The sequence below is a fragment of the Scyliorhinus torazame genome, chromosome 19 (genome assembly GCF_047496885.1).
Source record: "Scyliorhinus torazame isolate Kashiwa2021f chromosome 19, sScyTor2.1, whole genome shotgun sequence".
Classification (NCBI taxonomy): Eukaryota; Metazoa; Chordata; class Chondrichthyes; order Carcharhiniformes; family Scyliorhinidae; genus Scyliorhinus; species Scyliorhinus torazame.
In genome coordinates this window covers 134,839,152-134,858,710 of record NC_092725.1, presented here as the reverse complement: position 1 = coordinate 134,858,710, position 19,559 = coordinate 134,839,152, and the positions used below count along the sequence as shown (strand labels likewise).

General features: G+C 45.0%; 1 protein-coding gene across 2 annotated transcripts in view; it reads left to right on the top strand.

Moving 5' to 3' along the window:
- The window catches only part of mdfic (MyoD family inhibitor domain containing), a 91,050-nt gene extending 71,855 nt beyond the window's left edge, over nucleotides 1-19,195 (top strand). For both annotated transcript variants that reach the window (XM_072485276.1, XM_072485275.1), the window contains exon 5: nucleotides 17,872-19,195. In XM_072485276.1, the coding sequence (XP_072341377.1) occupies nucleotides 17,872-18,122 (251 nt within the window). In that variant the 3' untranslated portion in view covers nucleotides 18,123-19,195. The remainder of the gene's footprint in view (nucleotides 1-17,871) is intronic.
- Nucleotides 19,196-19,559: the final 364 nt, after the last annotated feature.

Here is a 19,559-nt window from a genome sequence, read left to right as displayed (position 1 = left end):
GTTAACATTCCTGGGATGCTTGAATGCTGATCAAATAACTAAGAGATTGATGGTGTTTAACTGCATTTTCTTGAGCTTTGTTTAACTAGTTCGATTGAATCTATGTTGGAATAGTGTTGCATATTTGTCTGTCTTAAATATTCCCTTGAATTCAGTGGCATTGGTTGCTCAGTAAGGGGTTTCTGCATCTCAGATGTGCAGGGTGTGTCCATACAGACTAATACATAGACGGAGTTGGACTTCTGTGCCAGCCAAATGCTCTGAGCACATGGGCTCAAACCCCAAAATGGCAGGCATGGAATGTAAATTCAGTTTATAAAAAAAAAAAAATCTGGAATAATTTTGAATTGAAAGGCAGCATGGCAGCACAGTGGTTAGCACAGTTGCTTCACAGCTCCAGGGTCCCAAGTTCGATTCCCAGCTTGGGTCACTGACTGTGCGGCGTCTGCACGTTCTCCCCGTGTCTGCGTGGGTTTCCTCCGGGTGCTCCGGTTTCCTCCCACAGTCCAAAGATGTGCAGGTTAGGTGGATTGGCCATGATCAATTGCCCTTGGTGTCCAAAAAGGTTAGGTGGGATTACAGGGATGGGGTTGAGGTGTGGGCTTGGGTAGCCGGTGCTGACATGATGGGCCGAATGGCCTCCTTCTGCACTGTAAATTCTATGATTCTATGAAAGCTAGTCTAATGGTGACCATGGCAACTATCATTGACTGTCTTAAAAGCCCATCTGGTTCACTCATATCCTTTGGGGAAAGAGATCCACCGTCCTTCCCTGGGTGGTCTATGTGTGACTCCAGACCCACAGCAATGTGGCCAACTCTTAGGTGCCCATCTGAAGTGGCCGAGAAAGCTGCTCAGTTGAAGGGCAATTGAGGGTGGGCAACAAATACTGGCCCGAAATAAATAATAAAAAAAGATACAGTGGCCTGTCTAGGAGGTTGGGAGGTTTAACAATAATACATGTGATCTGAAACTGATATTTTATCTTTCATGTGCATTTTTTCAGTTGGTCGGTCAAAGTTCTTCTCAGTGAGTCGAGAACAGATGCAAAATCGTTAAATTGCTTTATTACAGTGAATGTGGACTCGCAGGGCTACTTTTTTTTAAAAACAGCTCTTGTGAATAAGAAAATTATTAAACCATGCAACAATGTCACAGTTCTCTAGTTGAATGTGGCAGCTTTGCATCCATCTTAGCATTGAAATTGACCAAGCTTGCACAGGCTTGGTCGGCTCTCGTCTTACAATGGCCATTCTGATAGACTTTGTATCCATCCCTTTCTGTTACTTCTCCCTCTCTTCACGGGGAGTGACCAAACTTTCCCCCCATTTAGTGATACACCAGTAAATCCATCAGCCCAGACAGCAGTCCCGCCCCGAAGAGCGTATTCTGAACAGAGAACACCCAGCTGGGTTTCCAAGAGAACGATCTAAATTGCATGGCTTATTTATTGATGGACAAAAAATTGTCCATGGGCATGACAGTGAACTGTAAGTGCAAAGCTGTGCAGGTTAGGTGGGGTTACGGGAATAGGGCTGGGTGAGTCGGCTTAGAATGGGGTGCTCTTCCGGAGGGTCGGTGTAGACTCGTTGGGCCGAATGGGATTCTATGGAAGTAGGCACACTAACACAATCATCCTTCCCTGATGTAATAGCTTCAGCATATGTCTGGAAGCTTTTAAAAAATATTTAAATTTTTCCAATTAAGGGGCAATTTAGCGTGGCCAGTCCACTTACCCTGGGTTGTGGGAGTGAGACCTATGCAGACACTGGGAGAATGTGCAAATTCCACATGGACAGAGAACGAACCTGGGTCCTCGGCGCCATGAGGCAGCATTGCTAACCACTGCGCCACTATGCCACCCGTCTGGAAGTTTTTAAGCCTGTGTGAATCTGCTTCAATTTTAAAGGGGAAAAATGGTCCAAAATGACAATGGCAGACTGCTGAGAGTTGATAGATATACCACCGGCATTAAGTTTAAACTTGCATTGTTTCCAGTATCCCTCCTCACCCCCCGCCCCCATCAATGGTTTTGAACGTGTAATTTCTGGGGATGTGGAGTAAGATGCATTCACCGTTGACATTTTTAGTTACTCTGGAAAAGAAAAATTGTGTCGAAAAATAAATTTATGAGGCTTTTGAAAGGATGGTTTACATCAGGTGCTCAATATGTCTGTTTTATATAGGTAGAGGTTGTGGCTGAGGACATCTTACGGGTGACCCAATTTAACTGATAAATGAGGGGCTCTTACTTGCCTGCAACACAACCTCATCTACTGTCTTGCCACCTCCCCCTAAATTGCATTTTGGAACATTGGACCCAGTGCCCACGAAGCCGCTTGGCTTCAACCTAAGCGTGGAAAATTGAGGGTTTGATTTTTGGGCCTAATTCTGGACCAATATAAAACTGTCACTGCTTCCATTCCATCTTGTATTCACACTTTTGGGGGAAGCCAAACTACTCTGGCATATTGAGATGAGAAAAGATGGGAGGAAGCTCGAGTGAGGCATAAACATCAGCATGGATTGCTTGGGCCAATTACCTGTTCCTTTGCTGTATATCCTATATTTGCGGTTGGGGGGGGGTGCAGTGTGTGGGGAGTTAGATGACGATCTAACGCAAATCCAGTTGGCCCAGGCTTGGCGGCTCGGCAGCACAGTGGTTAGCACTGTTGCTTCACAGCGGCACGGTCCCAGGTTTGATTCCCGCTTGGGTCACTGTCTGTGCGGATACTGCACGTTCTCTCCGTGTATGTGTGGGTTTCCTCCAGGCGCTCCAGTTTCCTCGCCGAAGTCCCCGAAGTCGTGCTTGTTAGGTGAATTGGACATTCTGAATTTGCTCTCTGTATGTCCGAACAGGCGCTGGAATGTGGCGACTAGGGGCTTGTCACAGTAATTTCATTGCAGTGTTAATGTAAGCATACTTGTGACAACAATAAAGATTATTATTATTATTATTATTAATGGTCCTGGGACACGGTGCCGAGGTCCTGGAATATCCAGGCTAATTGCCCTGGGACATGGTCTCCAATCCTACCACAGCAGCTGGTGAATTTTAAATTAGAACATAGAACATACAGTGCAGAAGGAGGCCATTCGGCCCATCGAGTCCATTTAAGCCCTCACTTCCACCCTATCCCTGTAACCCAATCACCCCTCCTAACCTTTTTTGGTCACTAAGGGCAATTTATCATGGCCAATCCACCTAACCTGCACGTCTTTGGACTGTTGGTAGAAACCGAAACACCCGGAGGAAACCCACGCAGACACGGGGAGAGTGTGCAAACTCCGCAGACAGTAACCCAGCGGGGAATCAAACCTGGGACCCTGGCGCTATCCACTTGTGCTACCGTGCTGCCAAATTGAAATTCAGTCAATTCGTTTGCAATTTAAATTGTGTCTCAGTCACCATTACTATCAACGGTATGTTATAAAATCTAAAGGGTTCACAAATACAACCAAAATAATGAGGAGCAGAAGTTGGCCAATTGCCCCCTTGAGCCTACTTTGCCATTTAAATAACCCATGACTGACCTGTTTGTGTTTCGAATTCCACGTTCCTGTTTAACCCTGATCACCTTTGATTCCCTTGTCAAACAAGAATCGTTCTACCTCGGCTATAAAAATATTCAATGCTCCCCACCACCACCTCCAGCACCTTGCGAGGCAGGGTTCCAAAGTTGCTCAACCCTCTCATTCCCCTAATTGCTGTTCTAAATGTCCTTTAGGAAGATGGTTCTGTCAAACCTACCCGGCCTGTATTTGTCTCCAGACCCACAGCAATGTGGCCCCTTCTCAACTGCCCTCTTAAGTGTCTCCTTGCAGGCTGCTTGCTTCTGGGGCCATTGGGGATGGACAACAGATGCTGGCCTTGCCGCTGATGCCCGCATCCCATTGAAAGAATAAAGTGAAAGAAAATCCAGGTCTGTTTCGAAGCAGCCGATCCCAGAGACTCCTGGAACACTTCCAAGTCTAAACATTCCACACGCAGTTCCATGGGAGAGAGAGTGGAATTTACGCATCAACCAGGCAGTATGAGCTTGACCCTGCCACCTGAAACTCTAAACTCTGACACGGTAGAAGGCATCTGCAGTCTAAATACAGGGAGATGCCATGCGCACCTTTTATTTAACCCCGTGCATGCCAATCAGCCAATTATGCCTGAAACTGCCATCAATCTGATGGTACCGTGCATTATTTGAAATGTAACTAGGTGTTTATTCACTTTTTTATTTTCACCTCTGCAGGGGACTCGTACGTCTATTGCATAAATATGAAAATCTCTGGACGAGATTTCTTTGCTAGGTTTAAAATATGGGGGGATTCATCAAATGCTTAGTTAGATCCTTCTCTAATTTGCATTTAAACAGAGAATAGCCTGCTCCGTTTCTGATCTGTATTGAATAAAAATGTGATTTATTCATACTTGTGAATTTCTCTCTTTCGGTTAAACCATAGCAGGTAGTTTATTTTACCAGGGCCTTATTTATATTTTATAATGGAGCAAGGAAGTCAAGCGTATTTCTCGTATTCTCATTTAACCAAAGAAATGCCAGCTAATTCCAGTCTTTGATGTACTTTTTTGTCTTTTCAAATCACTTTGGGTTTAGCGAAGCTAGAAAGTGCATTTATAGTGTTTTAATCGATGTCTTGAACTTGGACAATACCTGAAAGTGGAGATAAATTGATGAGTCAATTACTGCTTCTGCCTTCGAGGCCTCACAGTCAGTTATATTAACGATAATTAATAGACTTGAGGGAGCAACTAATTTTTCAGGAAATCAAAACAGGATGTGCGAGACATAAAGGAAGTGAGTTGAGAACTCTATTTGAAGCAGCATATTAATGGGTGATTTTTAACACAACATCCCTGCCTGTTGGCCTTCACTGACAGAATTAGCTCATTATCACCACTCGTATGATTATGTAATGTACCAATAAGTACTTGGGGGACAGGAAATAAATTGACATATGAAACTCTTTCCACTAACAATACAGATATTTTCCAGAATCTGTGGCGGGGGGTGGGGGGAAACAAGTGTGTAGATTTTGCGCGTGGAACCTAAATACACACTTTCCTCCTTTGAATAGCTTGCACGTCTACATATAATCAGGGAATGTATGAAACGAGGGGAAAGGGATCGGAAATAGAATATCCCGGGAGAAGAAAAGCGTGGCTTTCAAGTACACTTAAGATATATCAGCATGCCTAATTGTTTCAAATTGAGAGAAAATGCATGTTGCACTCCATTTCAAAAGCAGCACCAGAGCATTAAACAATAACGTATGTAAACTATAAAGTTGCTCAATATGCAAAATAGCATATTCCTGGAGAATAGTTTTGTTTAGTGTAATTATTTTTCTCGACATATAATGTTTAAACTGTGATTATTTGACCAAAACTTTCTTTAATTATGTAAATTAATTATTTGAAGTAGCTGTTCCTGTATATTAAGATACATTTAGACATCTGTCCATTAATTATTTGTTTACATTATAATCATTGGATTGTTATAGGGTCAGTTTGTCCAGTCAGTTATCTTAGTTGGCTAAATAGGTGTGTGGTGCAGAGTGAAGCATACAATACCGTTCAATCTCTATACTGGCTGTAGTACATAGAGCAAACAAGGAGGCAGGCTTTCATACTTGATGCGGAGTGATGCACTTGTCTTTCTCTAACAGAGAGAGGTGTCTATTGACCACAGTGGACGATGGCTAATTACCTTGCCATTGGATTGTTGCAATATGGATCCTGCCTCGAAGAGTGACCAGAAATGCAATTTATATCTTGTTGGATTTTCAGAATTCCAGGAGTTTAGCATTTGGGCACAGTTGTACTGAGGAAAAGTTGTAGGAAATTTACTTGCATCAATATCCGCCCTCGACCAAGGGTGAGCTAAATCCTTATAACTTGCAGACTACAGCAAGTCCGGAGAAGCCCCTTTTACGACTACAGTCAGAAGTGACTGGGGTTGGTTTAGCACAGTGCTAAATCGCTGGCTTTTAAAGCAGACCAAGGCAGGCCAGCAGCACGGTTCAATTCCCGTACCAGCCTTCCCGAACAGGTGCCGGAATGTGGCAACTAGGTGCTTTTCACAGTAACTTCATTTGAAGCCTACTTGTAACAATAAGCGCATTTCATTTCAAGTGCCGTTTGAATGAAACCAGTTGCTAATCCCAATCCCAATCCCGACTGTGGGGCTGCAACCCATGGGGGTGGATTTTGCAGCCGTTCTCGTCAGTGGGATCTCGCCAGTGGGATCTGATCCATCAGAAGGGATCTTCTGACCGGCGACCTCTGGGTGGATTCAATGGGAAATCCCATTGACAGCGGGAGAACTAGAAGATCCCGCTGCCGAGGAACCCTCCACAGGGGGCATGGAAAAAACCCCAATGGCCTCCAAATTGAAAAGAAAAAAAAGTCGATAACTATCTGAATCAACTCTGGGTATCTCGTGACCAACCGAATCCTTAAGCAGCAAGTCTGCGCTTAATTTAAATGCCTTGTTACTATTTGCAGTGCTACATCGCTGGGTGGGTTGGGTTGGCAGACAGTCAACCTGTGTGACCGCTGTTAAAATTATTTTTCCAGAAGCATGCCATTTTGTGAAGCCCACCAAATACCATTTGAAGTCCAGAGAATGTCAGTAGCTCCATCCGGGGGGAGATGGTTTGAAAAATACAGAAGGCAGAAAGAAAATCACCTTCTAGAGCTTTTCTCCGATTTGAAACTCAAGCAGAGGGCCAAAGCTCATTTTTAATACCCCCTGTGCAGCCAGAAAATATAAAATGAGGGACTAAAAACTGCCTCGTCAGCACAATGAGAGCTTGCAAAACTGACGTGCGTAGGTAAATTTCACACAAAAAACTGACAGCTGTGAAGCCATCTTGAAGAAAAACAATTGGAGGTACTCGCCTATCATAAAGTACCATGGATAGAAAATTAAAACCAAACTAAGACCAGACCTAAACCAGACCAAAGGGGATGGGGAAGGGGGTAAATTATTGGAGTGCATCAGGTCTAGGCACAAAATCCAAACAAGCCCAGATTAATATCTTTTTAACCCCCCCTTGTGAACTTGTTAATTACGTAGTCCTAATGCAATACATTGATGAAACCTCATTCGGCTTCGATGATGGATTCACAGCCTTTGATGAATGTGGCAGAGAGTGCAGAGCATGAAAGGAGACCTAGAAAACAGCCAACAAATTGTCGGAAAGATAAAAGACCGCTCCCATATCGGCGTGAGGAGGGCAGAGAGAAACAGAATTTCCAGAAGTCCTAGCAATATATCTTCATGGTAAACCTGAGTCAGAAGTCTTAAATGAATTCCTTTTTGAAGATGTGAACGTGTTTTCAGGACTGTACCAGCAGCCGGGAGTGAATGGCTGGGGAAAAACCCTGCAGCAAGCTGATCAAGAGAAAGCAGAAGTACAATTCGAGATGGTAGCAGGCAGCAAAAGTACTCAAAAAAAAAAAAAAAAAAAAAAAAAAAAGTTACTGCCCTGATAGACTCTTGCAGAATCAAGATGTGGCCCTGGAAAAACACGGACTGTAGGAAAAAACATTTGAATGCTATTTCAGAAAAGCTGCATTGGAGCTATCTGCACTGCCGATCAGTTCTGAGAGGCAGATTGAGAAGACGAGCTGAACAAGAAAATAAGCAGTCGAAAGAGCAGTTTGTTGCTCTTCGCGATCGTGTTCAAAAACAGTCCGTTACTGTTACAACCCACACAGGAGTCACATTTGCATGGGCTATTGGGTTCCGTGTGACCTCAGCTGAATATGAACTCCTCGTAAAAGGGACTTAACCAGGGAAGCATGTCGCGTATAAAAGCCCCAGCCCGGGCGTGGGGCAGAGCGCGAGAACCTTTCGGGGAATGGAGTAGAACCTTTCTTTTAAAATTCCAATTCAGGGACAATTTAGCGTGGCCAATCCACCTCCCCTGAACATCTTTGGGTTGTGGGGGTGAGACCCACGCAGACATAGGGGGATGTGGATTTTGGTGTGCAGTTGAACCACTTTGTTTGCCTTCAAACATTTGTTTCCTTGTGGTCACTCTGCTCGGACCCAACACTGGTGACGTGGATGGGATGCGGCACCAATTTCTAAGACTGACGTCCACTTTTCAAAGACCTCAGTTGGTCGCTCTTCCGATGGCAGACATGCCACATATTGGGGAAACTGGAAACGTTTGATGCACGTAAGGATGACTAGGGCCAGTATGTCGAACGGATGTAGTATTTTATCCATATGATCGTCGACCGATCATCTTCTTCACCGGCTTGTGGAGCAGCCACATACAGCAGCCTCACTTAACCCCAACACGCCGGATACATGGTCTTTTGCCGCCATGGTAGCACTAGTGGGTGAGCACTTCAACTCCAAGCCGCCCATAATAGTCCACCGTTTCAGGTTCCATATGGCTGCCCAGACTCTGGGGAAATCCGTCTTCTTGGCCCGCCTGAGGACGCTCGCGTATGTTGCGAGTTCAGGGCACCCTTGACCGAAGCATTACAGGACAGACTGGTTTGCGGGATCCATGATGGGGTGACCCAACGGAAGCTACAGGCCGACCGCGTTTGGGGCTGCAGAGAGCAGTCGAAGTCACCATATCCCGTGAATGTGTGGAACCAGGGATGGAGGTCTTCAGCTTGGGATGCCCGACCGCGCGCCATGCACTCCTTCCAAGAACCGAGGGGGCTGGCCCCCGACTTTGGGGGCGGTACCGCCGGGAGCCGGACCATGGTCGGTGAGGCCCAGGTGCTGACAGACAGTGTCCCCTGACCCGGAAGTACTGGAACTGGAAAGCAGTAGACGCCCGATCACCGAGAGCGGTGCCCGGCTTGCAGGATACAGACCTCTGACTGGCCATATTTGCTGGGAAGCCGTTGGCCGTTTGCCGGTGCTTTGGCTGGTCCCGTCTAATACGGGCAGCAGTCAGCCAGTTTGCCCGAGGTTGTGGTACGCGGGGCTGGCCCTACTTTGCTGGGGCATGATTGGTCTACTTAAACTGGCAATGGGTTTGCCGAATATGCCTTGATGGACCGGAGGCCATGTTGGCAAAATTCCTGGAGGTATTCCTGGCTGGTTTGAGCACTATCAAAGGAGCCGTGGCAAAGATCTGCGATGACAGTCGGCACAGCGGCGCTACTTTCGAACCCGCCTGATTCCACACGCCCTGCGCCCAAAGGTGGACGCGGAGGTCGACTGTTTGGAACAACTTGGCTTCACCATTGTGCAATTTGCAGACTGGGCAGTGCCAGTCGTGCCCGTATTGAAGCCCAACGGTTCCGTTCGTCTTTGCAGAGGGTCCTGTTGGACCGTTACCCCATCCCGGATATAGAGAACCTCTATGCAAAGCTGAGAGGAGACCGCACCTTCATGAAGCTGGATATGAGCTGCACTTGCGTCCAACTGGTCTTGGACCCAGGCTCCAGGAAGTTTGTAATAGTGAACAAGCACCACAGGTTGTGCGTATATGCCTTGTCTGTCTCTCGGGATTTTGTCGGCCTGCACGATTTTCAGCATGTCATGGAGAGTATACTGCAGGGTCTACTGCGGGTCACAGTCTACCATGACGATGTCTTGATTACCGGGACCAAGAACCAGTAACAGCTGCAGAACCTTGCCGTTGCTCTCCACGGTTCTGCAGCCGCCAATATTCGGCTCTGCAGAAAAGTGCGTGCCCCAAACCGAGGAGGCCACCTGCTTTGGTTACTGCGTGGACCGCCACGGCCTTCAACTGGCCGAGGATAAAATATGGGCGATCTGGCAGACCCCCACTCTGGAACGACCACAGGAGCTCTGTTCTTTTTTAGGGTTTCAGCGCCCACTTCCGCTCGCAAAGTCATAGGCACCTTGCACTTTATGGATACATTGCCCATCGCAGCGTCCCAAGTTCAGGCCTTGACCCAGACGGATCCGCAGTTAGCCAGTGTCCATCATTTCATCTTACACCGAGCTCAGCACCGCGCTTAGCCAGACAATCTGAGGGGTTTCACTACAAGGATTAGGGAGTTCCACATAGAGGATGGTGTCATCCTCTGGGGACACATGTCGGTCCTGGGAAAAGGTCATGGCCCCATTCTGCAGGAAATCCACAATGGGCATCCCGGGGTCTTGAAGATGTTGGCCCGCAGCTACGTCTGGTGGTTCGGCATCGACGCTGACATAGAGAAGCTCACCCAACAGTGTGGCTGGTGCCAGGAGCCCCAGAAGCTTCGAATGACGGTGCCCCTCCACCCGTGGGAATGGCTGGGTCGGAACTGGTCTTGCCTTCACATCGACTTCGCCAGGCCATTCCAAGGATCGATGCTTCTAATCATGGTGGACGCCCACTCCATGGATGGATGTCCACCGGATACAGGTGACGACCTCGAAGGCCACAATTGAGCACCTCTCCCAGTGTGTACGGCATTCCGGAGGTACTCTTCTCCGATAGTGGGATGGCATTTATCAGTGCGAATTCTGTTCCTTTATGAAGAGTAACCGGATACGACACACGTGAACTGTGTCATACCATTGAGCCTCCAGTAGGCTGGCAGAGCGGGCAGTCCAAACTTTTACACATGGAATGTGAAAGCAGAACTGCGGGCTCCCTTGAGACACACCTGGCTCATTTCCTTTTTTGTTATCAGACCATACCAAACACCGCAATGGGGGTTGCATCATCGGAACTACTCACAGGGCGATGCCTCTGTGCACGCTTAAGCTTGGTGCTTCCGTACATTGGCGGGCAAGTCTGCAACGGACAGATTCAGTCCAAAGTAGATGCACTCTGCCGTTTTTCGGCAAGCGGCACGGTGCACGGCAGGAATTTTGGCAATAGATCCAGATTGTTGTGCTGAAGCAAATGGGACTGGTTTCCTATACGGTATGGGCGCAAGACCGGGGGTCCAACAGACACATGGGCCACTCCTGTCCCGGCTGCTCCGACACCGTCCCCACATGTCCCAGATCCTTAGGACACTGAGATGGTGGATGCAGAATTCCAATGGAGACACTGGCCGCGGACCAGGGCGCGGATGCAGGTGCCGCTTCGAAGCGCCGGTCCCCCGTGTGGTACTTCCGGACCCCAAGCAGAGGACACCCGAGCGCCAGCCCTGGGCAGAGCGAACAAAAGGACATTTGTGACACTGCCACGGCGAACACCATTCAGGACTATGTGGGGGAGGAGTGTTACAACCCTCGCAGGGGACACTGGGTTTGGACTCTCGGGTTCCCCCTGACCTTTGCTGAATATGAACCTCCCCATTAAAGAGGTGGGGCTTTCCCTTAACAAGGGAAGCCTGTCGAGTATCAATGCCCCCAGATGTGGGACAGGGTGGCTGAATACATTCGGGTGTAGAGTAGGATTTCGTACGTATTATTAAACCTTTTTGTTTGCCTCCAAACATTTGTTTCCATGTGGTCACTCTGCAAAGACTAGATCAAGTACTTGAGCTTCGCAATGAAAAGGAAAACCTGCGGATGGATGCTAACATGCTGCAAAGATTCCTCAGGTCTCAGTTAGTCTTTTTGGGAACATTACGAAGCAATGCCACTCTGAGAAAACTGACAAAGCAGTTTTCAGAGAGGTTTTGGGAATGTTCAGTATTCTGGGAGGAAATCGGGAGGTATCAAAAAACAAACCTGCGGTATCAAAAAAAAAACTGCAGTGCTGAAAGTAGCAGATGCACATCTGGAAAGAACTCTGCAAAAAGGTTACATTCCAAAAGAGGTATATTAACAGTGTGGTATTATCATAAATGTAAGAGCTGCAAGGGTTAATGAAATGTCTAGATCAGCCACTAAAGGGACAATTATATAAAACATTGATGCTAAGCCTTGTGGGAGAGTGAAGTGACGGAGATAGCTAGAGTACAGACTGAAGGAAAGATGGTGTGAGTGAGAGCAGATCATAGTTTATAATAGCGTAGAGATTAGTTGTAGATGAGTGTAGATTATATGTTAATTATCAACTGTGCATTATTTAGGAATACATGTCGAAGCCAAATTAGTAGTGTCAATAAATTTATAGCATTGTTCAAGTTAAAGCTATTTTGTGGTCTTTGTGAACACAACGCCAACCATCCTGAATTTAGCAACACAAAGAACACCACAAAGAGGTGAAAATCAGGAACATCGAAAGACTGGTAAAGATCGATTTCCTCACCAAGGAGTGTGAGGTCTTTCATAAACAATTGGCAGGTGCACAATTACCAAATAATAGGTCAACAACAGGTTCTAGTTGTCTGCGTAAGAGGCTCTGCCGCTGCTGCGCTTGCACGAGAAGTGAAAAGTAGGAGACGGCATGGGTGTGGTCCTGTTGCTTTCCAGCGATAACCGCAAGCTGTACTCCAGGGAGACGTTCAAGGAATTTTTGTTCATACTTATTCTGCATTTGCCCTGCCGGTGGAGAATTCCAGTAATTGATTAGTATTCTTGCTGCTAATGTCCAGCCAGCTGAGCGAGATAGAGAATTGAACACTTGCTAATAGCGCAGAATTATTTTAACCTAACCTGCCCATTTGGAAGCCGATGGGATTGGGAAGACCACTGAGTTTACTCACTGCCTCATTTTACTCTCCATCAAAATGAATGCAGAGTGATATTGTGTTGGGGTATAACCACCTGAGAAATACCCAGCCAGTGAAATGGGTTAAAATTCACCCGATTGTTGCTGCCCATTGAGCTGCTTTTTACAGGCATCTAGTCTGAGGTATATTCAAGTGTCAATCTCATTTCATTTTGTTTTATTTTTTTAAAATTTAGAGTACCCAATTATTTTTTCCAATGAAGGGGCAATTTAACGTCGCCCATCCACCTAACCTGTACATATCTTTGTGCTGTGGGGTGAAAGCCACGCAGACACAGGGAGAATGTGCAAACTCCACATGGGACAGTGACCCAGGGCCGGGATTCAAACCCGGGTCCTCAGCGCCATAGGCAGCAGTGCTACCCACTGCGCCACCGTGCTGCCCTTCAACCTCATTTCATAACAGGACATTGCTTTAGGAATGGAGTAGAATGATCTGCCATTGAATGTTTCCTCTTCCATTGTGACCCTATCCCTGTGGGTTATCTTTTATTCTTCAGCTCAGTTTGCGTTTTTTCGTAAAATACTTTCTGGGGTGGAAACATAGCAAGATCGACTCCTCCGACATTGTGGTGGCTCTGTCGGTGAATTACTCAATGTTTGGTGAAAATTTGTACCACAATAGAACCTACCTGCCATTAAATTTTAAAATTGCACCTGTCAAAATTTGAAATTGGAAGACATTTTGAAGGTTGCCCGGTGTATGAGGACGAGGACGATGTGTTCCTTTTAAAAATTAGTTTTAAGGGCGGCACGGTGGCGCAATGGTTGGCACTGCTGAGGACCCGGCCCTGGGTCACTTGTCATGTGAGAGTACTTTTAAAGAAATAGGGATTTATCGAATAGCTGTACTGGGTGTACCTTTAAGAAAAGGGTTTTTATTAGAGAGCTGCGGTGATGTCAGTCAGTGGGTGGAGCTGGGCTGTCTGTCTGCTTTACATTGTTTTAGGCTGTTTGCTACAGGGTGTGGTTAGTTTCGTTTTGAGAGCTGGATAGCCGCAGGCAAAGCAAGGAGCTGTATAAGGATCTCTCTCTGCAAATTAAAGAGTCTCCAAATCAATTGGGTGATTTCAAAGTGCTGACTGCTCTCAATAGTGAATTTAAACCTGATCTCTGTGTTAAAAAGGGCCTTTTGTCTTCCGGATGTTGTTTGAAATGAAATGAAAATCGCTTATTGTCATAAGTAGGCTTCAAATGAAGTTACTGTGAAAAACCCCGAGTCGTCACATTCCGGCGCCTGTTTGGGGAGGCTGGTACGGGAATTGAACCCGCGCTGTTGGCCTGCCTCGGTATGCTTTAAAAGCCAGCTATTTAGCCCTGTGCTAAACCAGCCTCTATGCTAAACCAGCCCCTTTATTTATTAAGGGTCATCTATCGAGTACTGTATTCTTCGGGGATTTATTGGTGTTGATCGTTGTTAAGATGTTTACTGTGGGTTTATAAAGTGTTAACTGGTTTCATAAATAAACATTGTTTTAATTTAAAAGTACTGTAAAGCTCTGTTGCAGCACACCGGTAGAGTGGACCGTGTGCTCCCCATACCACAATCTAGAAGAAGTCGTGGGTCAGGTTAACTCCATCATAAACTTTGGGGTTCTCTAAACCCTGGCCCATAACACACTGTCCATGTGGAGTTTGCACATTCTCCCCATGTCTGCGTGGGTTTCACCCCCACAATGCAAAGATGTGCAGGTTAGGTGGATCAGCCACGCTAAATTGCCCCTTAATTGGGAAAAAAAGAATTGAATACTCTAAATTTATTCATTTTGTTATGTTAGTTTTTAATGGAACACAATGCTGTTGTCCTTGAGATGCACTCTTGATTGTTGGGATGAATTCTCCTTTTTGGCTGTAGGGACTCTGAGATGAATTAGGTTCTGCAGTCTGATACTTTGGCACACCCAATGCTGGTGAAGTAGGGTCATCTTCTGGGAGGAAAAGATAAGGCATAGTATTGTAACAGAATAAAACGAGTTTTACTAAACATATGTCATTTAATGTGCGTGGTCTATAAGATTTATATCTGACACTTCATGGAACAATATTCATTCCTTCAACATTGTCAACCTTCGCAGTGAACCGAAAAATAAACAAAACCAATTTGGTTGACTTGTGCGCCTATCAAGTGCCCCACTGTGTTAAGGACACATTATGTTTTGGTCATGGGGTTTCTCTGTGGCTGGCTAACATGAAGCTGTACCCTTCTGGTATGGACTGGATTTCTTATTTTTGAAGATTCCTCATGATGCTTTATCTGTAAACCCAAGTATTAACTGGCAACGCCTACTCTGTCAGGATAGGTGAGTCACACTTGTCAACGAAGGCAGTGATTTAAATTTATGACCCTCTGAGTAAGGAGGCCAACAAACTACAGAAATGCTTATTGGGTTGTTCATGATAAACATCACAGGAAATTAAACTTACAATATCCAGATGCTGCATGTACATGGGTAGCACAGTGGTTAGCACAGTTGCTTCACAGCTCCAGGGTCCCAGGTTTGATTCCCGGCTTGGGTCACTGTCTGTGCGGAGTCTGTACGTTCTCCCCGTGTCCGCGTGGGTTTGCACCTGGGTGCTCCGATTTCCTCCCACAAGTCCAAAGATGTGCAGGTTAGGTGGATTGGCCATGATAAATTGCCCTTAGTGTCCAAAAAGGTTAGTGGGGTTACGGGGATGGGGTGGAGTCGTGGGCTTAAGTAGGGAGCTCTTTCCAAGGGCCGGTGCAGACTCGATGGGCCAAATTGCCTCCTTCTGCACTGTAAATTCTATGAGTCTATGATACTATGTGTGTTTATAGATGTACTTTAAAGAAACAAGGCTCCTCACCTGTTCTGCATCTCTTCTTTTGTCCTTGTATTAGATCATAAATTGGTTTAAATAGTCTAATGATTGCTTTATTCATCCCATCCCATATAATCTCCTGTGCTGCTCATTAGTATGAAAGCCAGATATTTAGGACCAAGATTTAAATAAATGTGCTTATTTTCATGTCCTTTATATTATTTTACTGAAATTATTTGTTGATTCAAACCTTCCTTTCTGCGGCAGACTGCTGTACTTTGGTCCTCGCCATTCTCTCCTGTCACTGTGCCAGGCTCACCCTTGCCCGTCTTCAGGTTTGCTCTTGTCAGCTTGCTGTCTGTAATTCCTGTTGTGATTGCCGTGCCTGTTGCTGCATGAGCCTTGAGGAGACCCCTGCTGAGGATCTCAACTGTGCCTGCGACTTTGATTTTGCACTCTTTTTAATTCTTGTTGTGAGACAATCTAGCGTCTGGAGATTTGTGTTGAGAGCTCTGAACTCTGCCAACGTAGATAACTTGAGTTGGAGCTGGCTCTCCCGTTTGCGTTGCATAAGCAAGCTCAACAATATGTTAATGTCATGTTCAAACCTTAAATTAGCTACTGAGGGAAAACCTTGCATTTGTTCTCTTCAGTTAGCAAGAAATTAGAGTTCAAAGATTAAACTGGGTAACAATCTTCACATTGTTCAGTCTGTGCACTAAAATCTACTTGCATGCAATTCAGATTGTGTCGATTGCCAGCCATTCTCCAGATTGGCTGTCGTAAATTTGGAAACGTTATTTACGCAGTTGAATTGAGTACGCGGATCTTTGTCGAATTTCCACTGGCTGTTTAGGAACAATCGCGAGGAATTGCCTGGTGCAATTCTTGAGAATCCTAGGGTGCAACTAATGGAAACTTTTCTAAGTGTCGTTTGTGGCGGGTTTCACTGGGAGTTTCTCTCCAGCTTTGTCGGCGGCTTCCCCACACTTATTGTTTTGCGTCCTGGGGCATTTTCCCCCGGTCAAACCCACACTTAGAATTATTATCATCACTGGGTATTTGATGTTGCTGGTCAGAGCAGCTTGTGGGTGCCCTAAATCCCACCTCTGTGGGTAATCCCACCGCCCACACACATGGACATTTACCCCCCCCCCCCCCCCAAAAGTGATGATACCTCGCTTTGGAGTCACTGTGGGCTCCCTTTTTCATGCTTTCTCATGCCCCCTTTTGGGCCCCTTCCAACGTCCCCTTCATACCTGCTCCGTATCTCCCCCAACCCTTCATATGACCCCTCAGCCCTCCTTTCATGGGCATGGCTCCCCTCGGGCCCTGACCCTTAGCATTGCCACCTGGCATAGAAGCTGCCACCCTGTGACCATAGCAGTGCTCCTGCCAGCTTTGCAGTGTCATCTGAGCACCTTTGCAGTGCCAGGGTAGCAATGCCAAGTTGCCTGTGTTCAAGGGGGGAGGGCCATGGGGCAACCTGCCCTGCCCCTAACTACCCAGGGGCCTCCGATGGCCCGGGACCCCCCCCCCCCTCCAGGTGCCGTTCCACCTGATCCACGTTTGTGTGCAACAATATTGAACGGCGTCTGGCTGGAGTCTCCCTGGAGAAGCCGGAGCCCGATAGATTCCGGGTCAGCATGTCTAAGTGTCTAAGAAAGATAAAATGAATATGTTAATAAAAATAAATAAGTTTGAATGAAAGTGTTATTATTATGGCAGTGTGGAGGGAGATTTTGTCTCTGCTGTATCTGACCCAAGAGTGTTTGAGAGTGACGCTGGATAATCAAGTGGGAAGAGTTCAGTTGCCCGGCCCAGAAGACAATCGGCAGATATTGGTTATTTTTCAATAAATTATTGGATCTCCGGTTTAGAAGACTTTCAGTGGTAATGGGAACACGTTTTGAGTATTTCTCCAAACAGAACTCCTTTGCCTCTTGTTTTCATGTGTTATTTATGATCCCTACTGGTTACCTGCAAGTGATTTAACCATTCACAGTGCATTGGTAATCAATCAGAATACGGAAAATTACAGTGCAAGTGCAGTCTGTATACTGGTGCCTAAGCTTGCTGTAAGTAACATTCTCAAATGTATTTTACAATCTTTCAGGTCTTCACCTTTTAAAATCTTAACATAGGCAAGGGAAAGGAAGGGAAATATTTCCTTGGCAGTATGCAAGGACATTGCATTTAGTCTCCCTTACCACAGATAAATATAAACTGGCATTGCATTTGTTTTTGGGGATGGAGCACAAAATAGAATGATAATTAAGTTTATTTTTCTATTGGAATCACTCCAGTGTGAAGTTGGTAAAATAGGTGTCAGTGTTTCTGCTAAGTAGCACTGATAGTTGCAGATAGTAAAATGGTCATAGCATGTCACTGTTAACCAGGTGATACCTTCAGACTGTTGTGTTTTGATTTACTGTTTGACTGGCTATTATGTGATATTATCCCTTTTCTTCCACCATTCACCACTTATTATTTTTTCCCCGTTTGAAGATGGTTGCGTGCATTGCATTCTCACCTGCCTATTCTGCGAGTTTGTCACCTTCTGCAACATTATCCTGGGACAAGCCTCGTGTGGCATCTGTACGTCTGAAAACTGTTGCTGCTGTTGTGGGTCAGATGACTTTGGGGATGACTGTAACTGCCCATGTGACATGGACTGTGGCATTATGGATGCCTGCTGCGAGTCCTCAGACTGCCTGGAAATCTGTATGGAATGTTGCGGGATTTGCTTTCCTTCATGATCACCCGAAGCAGCATTACTTTTTTTTAAAGATATCTGAATAAACTGAATAAACTGTTGCCAAGACAGGAGACACTAATATACCCTTGTTACGTTCAACATTATGAAGACAAAACAGTTGCACTCTTAATTTCGATATAGATTTTTTTTTTTTTTTTAAATCGCTGTGGAATATCATCTCTACTAGTGTGGACAACAGAATTGGTATTTTTGTTTTAAAACATGCAGCACAAGTTCATCATTAAGGTTTGCAAAAGTTGCTTTATTAATGGGCAAAGATGTTGCCATGAACGTTGTAAATGTGCATGTTTAATTTGTGTACAGTTTCAAAAACCAAAGCTGTTTCTCCGCAAACTTTTTACATGCATTAATGTTGTATGTCATTTGAGATTAAAAGTATTTTTCAACAAATTTGTATTATGCAGTTAACCAGATTTACAATCCAGGTTCGCAACCTTCTGCCTTCATTTTCTCAATGCTTTTGGTTCAAACTAAGGAATCCGTTTGGTTACCAATTATATGAAATGTTACATTAAATTATGAAATATGCATATTACTGTAAACTACTGTTAGGAGCATAATCTTTAAATGTCTGGTTTAAATACAAATTGAGGATTAAACTGTGTAAAACCGCCTTTTTAACTGCATCTGAAAAATAGGAATGATTGTTACAAATATTCATCTCTGCTTATTTTCCTGAAGTTATTTTTAATTGAAAACGTGATTTAGCATACCTGCATGGGGAAAGTGGGAAGGGTTTTAAATACACTCATATTTCATTAATTTAAGATTGGTTTGAATGTTTTATTTCTGGCAACCTATTGTGTCTCATCGTAATGAACCAAATTAAGTCGATAAAGCAGTGTATTATTGCAGGTTAGAGATATTTGCTTACTCTGAAAAGTAAATTGCGTGTTTTCTTCGAACTTGTATGTAGCTTTATTTTGTGAGATAAACCAAAGCAGACCAGATACATATATTTTTTATGGCTTTCTGTATTTTTTTAAAGACTAGAGTATTAGCCTAAGCCATGTACTAAAAAACCAACACAAAAATAAAAGTAATTAAACTCAATTTAAACATTGGTTATATTTTATTCCACCCTGTGTGAATGTGAAACCTGGTTAACAAATTGGATTTTATTGAATATATTCTGAATTATAAGGATTGCTTTTCTCTTCCTTGTGATGTTAATAACTTTAAAGATTTTATTTGCGTGTTTTTTAGCCTGATAATTGTGTGAACACAGAACCTATTGAACAGAATATAACAGGAACTGTGTCACAATGGGAGGGTTTTTGCAGTATAAATAATGAAAGCTCTGAAAATGTTCCTGTTTGATAGACAATGGGTGGGATTCTCCGCCCATCGCACCAGATTTCTGGTGTGGCACGCCCCCAGGATTCTCCGTCTCGCCAGCCTGCCAATGGGCTTTCCC